The 13788-nt window shown below is 41.7% G+C and overlaps 1 protein-coding gene across 1 annotated transcript in view; it reads right to left on the bottom strand.

Annotated features, from left to right (window-relative positions):
• Window positions 1-2921: 2921 nt before the first annotated feature.
• LOC146170832 (leucine-rich repeat-containing protein 40-like) overlaps window positions 2922-13788 on the bottom strand; it is a 46366-nt gene continuing 35499 nt past the window's right edge. The window contains exons 10-13 of the mRNA XM_084586746.1: window positions 7065-7175; window positions 6687-6764; window positions 3348-3533; window positions 2922-3027 (exon numbers count right to left, since the gene is read on the bottom strand). Coding sequence (XP_084442872.1) covers window positions 2922-3027; window positions 3348-3533; window positions 6687-6764; window positions 7065-7175 — 481 coding nt within the window. The remainder of the gene's footprint in view (window positions 3028-3347; window positions 3534-6686; window positions 6765-7064; window positions 7176-13788) is intronic.

Genomic DNA, 13788 nt, shown 5'->3' with positions numbered 1-13788 from the left:
AGAAATATCTCATAGATAAGCTTGAACAGATTCAGAAATTAGCAGTGAGGTTCGTGTTATCTCGCCATCGAAGAACACAGTCCGCAACCGAACTTATTTCACTTTCTGAGCTACAAACCTTGGGTACTCGTAGAAAAATTGCTAGGCTCAAGTTCCTTTATCAACTTTATAACAATAAACTCAATTTGGATTCCAGCTTGTACTTGCGGCCGCCTGGGAGACTGTCATCTCGCACTAATCATTCCTTTGCAGTGAAGTCGTATGTGCCAAGAGTTGATGTATTTAAATTTTCGTTTCTGCCTAAAACAATCATTGAATGAAACAACCTTCACCGAAGCCTATTTGAAAAAAACTTGTTCTTTAGTAACTTTTGAGAAAAAGTTGGAAATTTGTTGTGCCGCTTAAATGTACATTGCCCACCCTGTAGCAGCCCGGAAGGGCTAACAGTACTTGTAAATAAAATAAATAATAAAAAAGATTAGTAAGAAAGAAACCCATCAACAAATTAGCGGTGAGGGGGAGGGCAGAAGAATTCAGGATCTCGTTACAGAATAGGTATTCAGCTGTAATACGGAAAGCTGAGCTAGTTGGTACATGATTGCAAATTACGAGCGCTGCGACGGAGACTTCAATGGCCTGTCTGTCATTACTCTCGCGTTGTTGTTCACCGTCGCAGCGCTCGTAATTTGCAATCAGGTATTCAGCTCTAACCGAGGATGGCGACATTACCCTAGAAGCAAGGAACAATAATTTCAGAGATATCATTACTTAGTGCGCGGTAGAAGTAGGCGGTAAGATAGTTAGAAAGGATACCGGTAAGCTGTCTAAGGAGATGAAAAATTTGATTAAGAAACACCAGAGTATGAAAGCCTCCAATCCAACAGACCAGATCGAATTGGCCGAGATATGAAAGCTAATCAATAAGCGCATGGTGGCCGACATAAGGAAGTATAACATGGAGAAAATTGAGCATGCTGTAAAGAACGGGGGAAGCCTTAAAGCAGTAAAGAAGAAATTGGGCATAGGCAAAAACCAGATGTATGCGATAAGGGACAAGGCGGGCAACGTCATCACGAATATGGACAAGATAGTCAAAGTAGCCGAGGAGTTCTATACAGATCTCTACAGTAGCCAAAGTAGTCAGGACCGTAATGAGATTGGCGGTAGGGAAAAACAGTCAGACATTCCATCAGTGACGAAAGACGAGGTCAAGAAAGCACTAGAAACTATGAAAAGGGGGAAATCAGCTGGAGAGGATCAGATAACTACAGATTTGCTGAAGGACGGGGGGGATATCGTGCTAAAAAAACTAGCCACCCTGTATGCTCAGTGCCTGGTGTCATCAACGGTACCGGAACCATGGAAGAATGCAAACATTATCCTCATTCATAAGAAAGGGGATTCTAAGGACCTTAAAAATTACACACCAATCAGCTTACTGTCTGTTACGTATAAGGTATTTACTAAGGTAATCGCTAATAGAATCAGGACAACCTTAGACAGCAATCAAGCAAAGGATCAAGCAGTGTTTCGGAAACGGTACTCTACTATCGATCATATCCATACCATAAATCAGGTGATAGAAAAATGCTCGGAATATAACCAGCCCTTATACATAGCATTCATTGATTACGAAAAAGCATTTGACTCAGTTGAAACCTCGGCGGTGATGCAGGCATCGCGAACTCAGGGGGTAGACGAGCTGTACGTGAAAGTGCTGGAAGATATATATAGTGGCTGCACAGCAACCATAGTTCTGCATAAAGAAAGTAACAAAATTCCCATAAAGAAAGGTGTTAGGCAAGGAGACACAACCTCCCCAGTACTATTCACAGCTTGCTTACAGGAAGTATTCAGAGACTTGGAATGGGAGCAGTTAGGGATAAGGGTAGATGAACACCTCAGTAATCTGCGATTTACTGTGACATTGCCTTGCTAAGCAACTCGTGGGATGGACTGCAAATAATGATTGATGACCTAGACAGGAAATATAGAAAGGTAGGCTTGAAAACCAATATGCAGAAGACTAAGGTAATGTTCAAGAGCCTCGGGAAGGAACAGCAGTTTACGTTAGGTAGCGAAGTACTGGTAGTAGTAGGCGAATATGTCTACTTAGGACAGGTAGTAGCCGCAGATCCGGACCATGAAAAGGAAATAACATGAAGAATAAGATTGGGATGGAGCGCATTTGGCAAGCACTCGCAGATTATGACTAGCAGCTTACCGGTATCGCTCAAGAGGAAAGTATACAACAGTTGCATCTTGCCTGTACTCACCTATAGGGCTGAAACACGGAGGTTAACCAAGAGAGTTCTACTTAAGTTGAGGACAACCCAGAGGGCTATGGAACGAAAAATGGTAGGGGTAACATTACGAGATAGGACGTGCACACTGGGTCAGATAAATAACTCAAGTTACCGACATTCTAGTGGAAATTAAGAAGAAATGGGCATGGGCAGTACATGTAGTGCCAAGAGAGGATAACCGATGGTCGCTGAGGGTAACAAACTGGATTCCAAGGGAAGGAAAGCGTAGCAGGGGGCGGCAGAAATTTAGTGGGCGGAGGAGATTGAGAAGTTTGCAGGGGTCAAGTGGATGCAATTAGCACAGAACCAGGTTAAGTGGAGAAATATGGGAGAGGCCTTCACCCTGCAGTGGGTATAGTCAGGCTGATGATGATGATGATGATGAACATGAAAACTCCAGTGCCAGTCGACCCTAAAAAAAATAATGTAAGAAAAATATAATTGTGACAGCTAGTTATGCTAGTAGTAGTGAGGTGGTACATCGAAGAAGTCACCATTTAAATAAACTGTGGTTTCAAAATAGGTGAGAAAAAATAAAAGCTGAGATACAAGAAAGAAACAAAAGAAAAGAACAATTACACCATTTATCTCAGGAAGCAGATGACAGCTGTAGTCTCATCGTGGAATGCGGTCTCTGAGGAACTCCAGAAGAGCTGCGGTGCCCTTGGCTAGAACAGCTGGCCTTGGAATACGGAATAAATTTCCTTCGAGCTGAAGGCTTCTGCACAATGTTGAAGAGAAAATGAGCATCTTATGAGTGTTGATAAATGATGCCTTGAAACAGCAATGTTTCTGCTCAGGCAGAGCCAAAGTACAAGGAACCTTATCCTTGCTCTGACAGCAACAAATAATTCCAAATGTGACTTTGATAAGCAAAGGGAAACACTACACGGAGCACTGATCAGTATTTCAGATAACACGTCACCTCCAAGAAATAAGCCTTTGCAAGTCAAAACCAGTTGGACGGCTACTCGAACATATGTGGCCAAAAACTCATGCAAATTTACTTTGGCACTCAAGTCAATCAACAGCAGGTCTCACCTCAGCTGCTGCATGTTGCCCATATGGGGAGGAACGTGTGGTATGCTGTTGTTCCTGAGATCGAGCACAGTAATGTGCTTTAACTTCTGCAGCTCGGCCACGTCCAGCTGCTCAATCTTGTTGTCCGATGCGAACAAAATTTCCAGCATATTCCAGGAGCTCACGACTTTGGGAATGCACGAAAACCTGTCCGAGATTGCAGTGAAACTGCTCAGTACTCAACTTGTATGCCACAAAGCAGTCATTCTTCTTGTGCAACATCCAAAATAGAAGGATCTTAGTTTGGGCTAGTTGGTTTATAACTATCACGAAATAAACCCAGCACGAAGAAACAGGACACAGGATGGGACTGGCGCAGCGCCAGTCCCATCTTGTCTTCTTCCTGTGTCCTGTTTCTTAGCGCTGTGTTTATTTCAAAATAAAACCCACCAAGTTTCAGATGGGAATCAAGATATCTGTGTATGAAACCAGCCCTGTGTCATTTTTAGTGGCTATATATGGTTGCACAGTTAAGTTCTGAAGGACCATGGACAAATGCTTGCAAAATGAGAAGCAGGACAATGTTGCACTTCTGGACTTCGTTGAATATAAGCTGAAATCAAACATGGAAACTTAAGAGTGGTGGCTGCAGAACGACAAGGGGCAGAATTCCTAATGACAGCACATCAGGGACAGCCTCCCTGCCAGGAGCTGAAGTGCTTGCCAAATATTTGCTGAGGCAACTACCATCTCTTACCTCCCTTACCTGCTATCACTGGTTAGGGTTCACAAAATGACTTTTAGGACAATTATTCTGAAATCCACAAAAATCACCACACAAGTTGGTTTTATCAAGTAAAAAATACAAAATAAAACAAAAAACTATCAGAAATCGCTGACACCACTCGTTGGGGCATGTTTAAATGTTTTGCAAACGATTTTATGAGTTCATGCATTTTAGAAGCTGCAACAGGAGCCCAGGACTACACAGCTAAACCTCAATGTTTGGTTTTAGGTTTTAGAGGCTTAATATTCCAAAGCCACTCAGGCTATAGAGACACTGTAGTGGTGGGCTTTGGAAATTTAGACCACCTGGGGTTCTTTATTATACACTGACATTGCACAGCACATGGGCACCTTGTTTTTCATCTCCATCAAAGAGCAATTACCCATGTGCTGTGCAATGTCAGTGCATGTTAAAGAGCCCCACGTGGTCGAAATATACTAAGCCCTCCACTAAAGCGTCTCTCATAACCTGAGCCACTTCGAGATGTTCAACCCCCTACAACCAAAACCAAACAATGAGGTTTAGATGTAGAGTTCTGATCTCCTATGGTTGTAGTTGCTAAAATTGCATCTATTATTAAAATTGTAAAATGTTTAGACATGCCCCAAGTGGCATCAGTGGTTTCTGATAGTTCTGTTCTATTTTTATTTTTTATCTTTTTAATTTGATAAAAATGGTTTGATTTGCAGGGTTTAACTTCACAAAGTGACTAGGCTATGAGACGCTGTAGTGGGACTCTGGAAATTTTGACCAGCTTGAGTTCCTTAACGTGCACTGACATACAACAGCACACGAGCACCTCGTTACTTGCCTCTATCGAAAAGCAGCCTCCAAACCAATGGTTCGGTCCTGCATCCTTGGGACCAGCCTCGAACACCATAACCACTGCGCCATCCTGCCGGTGCTAATATGGTAAAACTGACTTGTGTGTTGATTTTATTGGTTTTCAGAATAAAAGTCCTAAAAAAGTCATTTTCTCATTTCTAACCTCATTGTAACAGTAGCAAAATAGTCCACAGTTAAAATGCAAACCTAACAAAAGGAAGTTATTTTGCTTTTATTTGCCTCATGAATGACTTATTTTACAAAATTTAAGCCAAGATGGTTGTTCAGTGCCCCTGAGACTGTCTGTCGGCTGAACATCTGTGTTGAAAAGCCCCGCTCATTGCTAGCCAGACACACAGTGTCAACATGCATGATGAGCGAGACTTGTCACAAGCCAGAAATGAACGGTTGCTTTTGACAAGACTGGCTAGTACAAGTCCACTAGGTGTTGAAGCTTATAAAAAAACTCACTTGTTTAAAACTCATTTTATTGAGAAGAAATTTTACCTCCAAAAACTGTTCATTTCTTAAAAAGTATATTCAGCAGAATCTCGCTGGTTATGAACTTGGTTGATACAAACTACAAGGTGACAAAACTTTATTAATGTCCCCGGCTGGGACGCACTGTGTACAACATGCAGAATTTCAGATTTTCTATAAAACTTCCTGTTGGGCGAGTTGGTAGTTCATCTTGATGTAGGGTTTTTCAGTGCAATGACAAGGACATGAAAGGCGAGACGTACACACACAAGTGCTAACACTCTCCCATGCCACCACGGATCATACAAACATGCAAGCTGTGACTGAAAACCTTCAGCACTATGTGCTGCCCACACACCCTTGACCTAATGACCACTAGTCATGCAGATGGACCGAGAGCAGTCTGTATTGGCCATGCGCAGTCCAGAGATCATTCCTGCAACTGATAGTTGTTCTACATGCACCTTGAGCAGTTTGTGGGGCGCTGCGACCTACACGTTCCTTGCCAACATCACAATTACCAGTCACACAGTACTCACTGCATGCAACTAGTGAGCCGTGGCTGCATTGCCTCTCAGTCATAAACATATCTACGGAAATGCATTTCCCAAGCTTCTGCATATTGATTTTGTTTGCTCTAAATATTAATACAAACCTTTTCAAGATCCTGTTAGATATGTGCCACTGAGATTCCACTATGTGTTGAGCCGCTCCTTCACATAAGGTTTTCCTTAGATCAATAAACCCCACAGCTTGGTACTTAAGCAGTCAGGCATTTCATGTCACTCAATATTTGGCGAAGTGGCATTCTTCTGAATGAAATAAATTCATAAATTTCCGTTTTTTCCCAGAAATTAAAAGCAGGGGTGATTATTTTTCTCTAATTTCTTAAATGCCAGCCAACCACCTGACATGTTGATGTCCTAGCTTTCATTCAAACAAAAACAAGCACACTGGTGCAAAACTAGTTCCAGGTTATCTGTCAGAGCAGTAAAACTATAGGATCATTACACCTGTAGATTATGGAGTAAACAAATTTTTATTTCATTTTATTCTTTTTATCCTTTTCCGTCCCTTATTTATTCTTCACTATTTATTCCACTAAACAATAAAACAGCAAGGATCCACTGTTGACCCTTTCAGCAACCATACAGTGTTGTGTGACTGTCAGTGGACTTCAGCACTGATTTCGCAGGCAGCACTGGGGGACTGCAACTGTGGCCAGCACTGGTGCAATTACTAGGTATATGCAATGTAACATCGCTCACCTGTTGAATGATAGGTTGACTTCTCTGACACTGGACAGCGATGACATTTCAATCGGTATGTCACTCAGTAGGTTGTTCCTGAAAGCATTGTTGGGTGGAAGCATCGACAGCTTCATCTAAGTAAAGCGGACTTTATAAAGAGACTCTGACGACACTACTATCACGACTAATTTTGGTGTTTTACACTTCGACATATGAATAAAACTGGTTGCCGTAGCTACAATTTAGCATATTTTAAATACTCGAAAAACCAAAACAGTGAAAATTGGACCATTCATTTTAATGCACCAGGAGTGATCACTCAACCCAAATGCAAAGTTTTCATGCTTGTAATGTTTGAAACTGAGTGCGCAGTTTGTTTTAGGCCACTCTACGTACCTTACGTCCAGAATTGTAAGCCGTGTTGCTAGTTCCAGAAAGCCAGGTAAGGAAGATATCTTGTTAAAACCCAGTTTCAACTCAGTCAAGATGGGGCAGGCAATTTCCAGCCTTGAAAGATTGAGCAGGAAAAATTGAAGAGAAATGATTAGTCACCCAAAAGTTGGAAAAAGAAAAAAGATACTATTTTCGAAGTTTATTCAGGTATGTGAAAAAGTTGAGGTATATGACCTTTACATTTCGGAGTCCAGATGGCACAGCCAAACTTACAATTGAATATAAAGCACTAACACAGTTAAATATGCTTTGACACTAAAACCATAATGCCTAGGCAACCTCGAGCAGCTAATCAGAGTGAAGTTCTACTCTAAGTTAATGTTGACTGATTTTAGATTTTTTTAACCAATTATAATAACAAATATTTTAACTATCCTCTCCCATAACCTAGCTGTTTATTTATTGCAACCAAAAGTGCAGACTAAGAAATTAAGTTTAGGACACTGAACATAGTATCAAAGAATTAAAATTTAAGACAAGACTAAAAAAACGAACGAAAATGAAAACAGCACATTAGTGTTCATAATTTCTTGGAGCATCAAAGCAATGAATTCCCATGCATTGGTAAGAGCACCACTACTTGACTTTGAACCAAACCTTATTGTCTGCTTACTTTTGACAGAGGCCCCACTTCCTTCCCAAACACAATGCCTTAAGAACAACACAAAATTACATGCACATGAAGTAATATAAACAAACAATTTAGAGGAGTTCACCGCCACCGATCTAAATATGGAGAAAAAGTGGTTGCGAATCCGACTATAACCAATTGCAAAGCTGACTTCTGGCAGCTGTTTTTAAATGGCGGCAAAATTGAGACATAAAGGAGAGGCTTCCATGTGCTGCATGATGTCAGTGCACATTTAAGCTTGCCAGGTGTTCAAAGTTACCCCGCTGTAGGCAGAACATGCTTTCATGCCCTGTGCATAGATGCTTGTAGATGCTTTTTCGCTCCACTCGGTCAACTCCTCCGAAGCCTCCTGCTCAGGACGGGAGTACTCATCTGCCACGCCCGTTGAAAGCGGTGAGCCAACCTTCTCGGCCTCGAGCAACGTTTCGCACATCTAAGCAATCCATGCTTAAAGTAGCGCCCAAACTACCGGCGAAGAAAAGCTTATTTGTTTCTCGCCTGGACCCGACAACAACGGCGTCGGACATACAGGAACTTTTGGCGAATACAATAGGTGACAAAGTTGTTACTTGCACGAAACTCAAAACGAAGTACGATACATATTGCTCATTTCACGTTTCTCTGGATGAGCATTTATTTGAGCTTGTGAACAATCCGGAAGTGTGGCCTGATGGTTGTGTATTTCGCCCTTTCTTTGGAAAGCTGTGGTCCTCACGGCGCTTCGATGACCCTAACGGTGCTCTAGCTAAATCCGAAAATGCCACAGGAAATTAAGCTGTATTACCAAAACACGAGAGGGCTGCGAACAAAAACGGAAGCTCTCTTCGCGAATGCATACGAATGTGAGTATGACATTATATGCCTGACAGAAACGTGGCTAAACTCATCATGTTCAAGTGCGTCTTATTTCACAGATGAGTATGCTGTCTTTAGGGCCGACAGGGTCTATTCTGACAAGATTAAATACGGGGGCGGAGTTCTCATAGCCTGCTGTTCTTTGCTAAATGCATTTAGGAGACCAGACCTGGAGACATACGAAGAATGTGTGTGGTTGGAAATTCCTACTTGTGACAAATCGCACTATCTAGTTGGCTGTTACTACTTTCCACCAAATTCTTCTCCTAACGTTTTTACCGATCATTTCTTAGATATTGGGGAAAAAATCGATTTTTTTAAATACAAGGTTCACATTTACGGAGACTTTAATATTCCTAAGGTCGATTGGTCCACTGGTTTGGTCACTAGTGACTGCACAGCAACTCGAGAAAAAGCCGAATGTTTAATTGATTTTAGTAATTTCCATGGTTTACATCAATGCAATGCAATGAAGAACTGTGCTGGAAACATTTTAGACCTAATTCTATCTAATGTGCCTCTTTTCGGCGTGCAAGCAATGCGCGATCCTCTTGTTCTGATAGACAAATATCATTGCCCGTTTAGCTTGTCGTTCTTTTTGTCTTTTCGTCCAGTGCGTGAGATGGTGCCAGAAAAATTTAGATACGCGTATGGCAATTACCTGAAGCTTTACAATGATCTTCAGGCCTACGACTGGTCAGGATTGCTTGAGATTGATGATGTAAACACAGGCTTCGAGCTGCTTACATCAGTTGTACAGGGTATGATGAAAACATTTATACCACGCCGTAAATCGAAGAAGTGTAGATTTCTTTGCTGGTTCTCGCGAGATTTGAGACATTACTTGAAGAAAAAACAGAAGTATCATAAACTCTACGTGAAATCAGAAAGTGAGTATTGATGCCAAAGATATTCATTGTGCAGAAAATTGTGAAAAAACTGATTGCACGTGATGAAGCCGTGTACCACAAACTTCTTGAACAGAACTTTAAAAAGGAACCAAACAGTTTTTGGGATTTTGTGCGCAAGCAACGAAATGATAAGGTTAGTGCTGCTGTGATAAAGACGCGCGATTAAACCTCAAGATGTGTGCCAAGCTTTTGCTGTTCACTTCAGCTCTTGTTTTGTGCACCATGATAACGCACCTGCTATTATCACTTCTGAAAACAGCGCTGACTGTTTGGCTTATGATAATGTTACCGAGCATGAGGTTCTTTTGGCGATTCAGAAACTTAAGCCAAAACTTTCAACAGGAGTTGATGAAATTCCCAGCTTCGTAATCAAAGGTTGCGCTGACATTTTTGGCCCTGTTTTAGCGCATTTGTTCAACTTATCATTGCGAACTGGTGTTTTTTCTTGTCATTGGAAATTGTCAGTAGTTGTTCCTGTATTCAAGTCTGGCGATGCTTGTGATGTGAACAACTTTCGACCTGTGTCACTGATTTGTTATTTTGCGAAAGTTTTTGAAATGGTTATGTACGAACGCATGGGCTCATACTTCAAGCAGAAGGTCTCAATTCTGCAGCACGGGTTTTTAAAAGGTCGATCTGTGGAAACGAATTTATGCAGCTTTCTTGATTATACTGGCCCACATGTGTTTAATAGCGGTCAGGTAGACGCAGTCTACTTTGACATGGCTAAAGCTTTCGATACGGTTTCCCATGAGGTACTTCTGATGAAGATGGCAAAATGCGGACTTTGCCCTATGTACTGTAGGTGGCTCACAAGCTACCTTGCCAACATGGTCTGCTTTTCCGGCTGTGTGTCCAATGAATTTCTATCATCTTCGGGAGTGTCTCAAGGCTCCAACTTAGGACCGTTGTTGTTTTTAGTGTTTGTTAATGATTTGCCGTTACATGTCAAGGACACGAGAATTTTGCTCTTCGCAGATGATTTCAAATTATTCCGTAATATTGGAGATATTGAGGACTGCCGCCAATTGAGAGCTGACATTAACAATGTCGAGAAATGGTGTTTGTTGAATCGCTTAAAGTTGAATATTAAGAAGACGTCCGTCTTGTCTCTAACTAGGAAATGCGACGCAGTTGTGTTTGATTATACACTTTTGGCGGATCATATTTCTCGTGTGGCCCATGTACGCGACCTTGGTGTTGTTGTTGATTCAAGGCTTGATTTTAGATTACATGTAAATTCAATTGTGTTACGTGCATTGAGACATATCGGTCTTATCTCTAGACTAACAAAAAATTTCAACGGCACGAATGTCTACGCACTCTATACTGTGCCCTTGTGAGACCGCGTCTTGAGTTCTCGTCAGTAGCCTGGAATAACTTATCTGCCACCTATTGCGCAAAAATTGAAAATGTCCAGCGTAAGTTCATACGCATCTTTTATGACAGATATATTGGACGCCGCCGTTTCTACGACTACGATTCTCTCTTGGCAGACCTCAAAATGTGTACTCTTGGCGACAGGTGACTCATACGTGACATGCAGTTTCTGAAAAAATTGTGCGCGGTTTCATTAACTGTGAGTCCTTACTGATGTCCCTGAATATTCATGTGCCGCATGCAAAGGCTGCAAAATGTTTTGACACATTTTATCCAGATTTGCACGCCAACTGTCCAATGACTCGTATACAAATCTTGTATATAACAAAGCGTTTATTGACACGGACATATTTGCCTAATTGTTGTTTTCATGCCTGGTTTTAAATGTTAAGTGTTCTGATGTATCTGACCTAGTGTGCGCTCCTTTAGGCCACTTGGCTGTTGAGGCACACTCAAATAAACATTTACCTACCTACCGACCGACCGACCTGCCTGCCCGCCTGCCTGCCTGCCTGCCTGCCTGCCTACCTACCTACCTACCTACCTACCTACCTACCTACCTACCTACCTACCTACCTACCTACCTACCTCTACCTACCTACCTACCTCTACCTACCTCTACATACCTACCTACCTACTTACCTACCTACCTACCTACCTACCTACCTACCTACCTACCTACCTACCTACCTACCTACCTACCTACCTACCTACCTACCTACCTACCTACCTACCTACCTACCTACCTACCTACCTACCTATCTATCTATCTATCTATCTATCTATCTATCTATCTATCTATCTATCTATCTATCTATCTATCTATCTATCTATCTATCTATCTATCTATCTATCTATCTATCTATCTATCTATCTATCTATTCTATCTGTCTATCTATCTATCTATTCTATCTGTCTGTCTGTCTATCTATCTATCTATCTATCTATCTATCTATCTATCTATCTATCTATCTATCTATCTATCTATCTATCTATCTATCTATCTATCTATCTATCTATCTATCTATCTATCTATCTATCTATCTATCTATCTATCTATCTATCTATCTATCTATCTATCTATCTATCTATCTGTCTGTCTATCTATCTATCTATCTATCTATCTATCTATCTATCTATCTATCTATCTATCTATCTATCTATCTATCTATCTATCTATCTATCTATCTATCTATCTATCTATCTATCTATCTAAAAACTCTGCAGTCCCACATGCATGGGCGGTGCGGAAACTAACATTATCCTCCTTTCTGCACCAGCATGCCCATTGGCTGGGATGCTGCTACCGTCCTCCTTTTCTCTGTAGTGAGTACATTGGTAGAACACCTGTGAAGCAGCATGTGCCATAAATGGCAGCCCTGGCATAGCAATACTTTCACTTCAAAAAATGGCTAAACAAAACAATGACCTAGTTGAAAATTCTAGAGGGCACTTCTAAAGCACTACAATTTTACAGCGCAGCGGATGATAGCCTTCCAATATGGCACCTCTATCTCCCTCCCTTCTTTCACTCCCACTTTCCTCCCTTTATGACATGATACATGCCTCCGTGAAGTATTGTGAAAAATACTGAACCTTTTCTATCCTGTAAATCAATTTCAAATGCTGCTGACGTCTGCTGTACTAATGCCTCCTAAACATCTTGTCTGCTTCTGTTTGCTGTGTATTGCGGTGTTCAAGGAAGCGGCAAATGAAAGTAACGACACGGATGCCTGAATCAGGTGCCTGGTATGGTCAGCTTCTTATATACATGTCTCGTCTGGTGACATGATGACCTGTCATGATGGTACATCATGTGTCCCTCGTCGAAAATAACTAGCATTTCATTGGATGCATCCAAGTTCACCGGTGTGCTATAATTCGTTTACAAGAGAGAACAGGTGCAGTATCTGTCACTCTCAGAATCCCGCTATCATCCTCACGGTAGATAAGAGGAATTACGAAGAGCATTTCAGTATCTTGGGCATGGCATATTTGGTAAAGCACAAGGGCTGGGGATCTGAGGGATGGAGGTTTTATTCCCGGTGGAGGCAAGATTTATTCATCATCATCATCATCATCAGCCTGACTATACCCACTGCAGGGCAAAGACCTTTCCCATATTTCTCCAATTAACCCTGTTCTGTGCTAGCTGCATCCACTTGACCCCTGCGAACTTCTTAACCTCATCCGCCCACCTAGCTTTCTGCCACCCCCTGCTACACTTTCCTTCCCTTGGAATCCAGTTTGTTACCCTAAGCTACCATCGGTTATCCACTCTTCGCACTACGTGTCCTGCCAATGCCCATTTCTTCTTAATTTCCACTAGAATGTCGGTAACTTGAGTTATTTCTCTGACCCAGTGTGCACGTCCTATCTCGTAATGTTACCCCTACCATTTTTCGTTCCATAGCCCTCTGGGTTGTCCTTAACTTAAGTAGAACCCTCTTGGTTGGCCACCACGTTTCAGCCCCATAGGTGAGTACAAATTTGATGCAACTGTTGTATACTTTCCTCTTAAGCGATACCAGTAAGCTGCTAGTCATAATCTGCGAGTGCTTGCCAAATGCGCTCCATCCCAATCTTATTCTTCTTGTTATTTCCTTTTCATGGTCCGGATCTGCGGTTATTACATGTCCTAAGTAGACATATTTGCCTACTACTTCCAGTGCCTCGCTACCTAACGTAAACTGCTGTTCCTCCCCGAGGCTGTTGAACATTACCTTAGTCTTCTGCATATTGATTTTTAAGCCTATCTTTCTACTTTAAGCCCTATGACATCCCATTTCATACCCTCTAGTTCCTGTAACAACACTGCTAAACTAGTTTCACTAGCTAGGGTTGTAGCGTTAAACATTGCCAGGGTCAGTTTTCAATGGCGGCCTGTCCA

Source organism: Amblyomma maculatum, unplaced genomic scaffold (assembly GCF_055883805.1).
Source record: "Amblyomma maculatum isolate TAMU_Amacu unplaced genomic scaffold, ASM5588380v1 scaffold_37, whole genome shotgun sequence".
NCBI lineage: Eukaryota > Metazoa > Arthropoda > Arachnida > Ixodida > Ixodidae > Amblyomma > Amblyomma maculatum.
The sequence above is the reverse complement of the archived record's forward strand: the minus strand, read 5'-3'. Positions and strand labels throughout refer to the sequence as shown.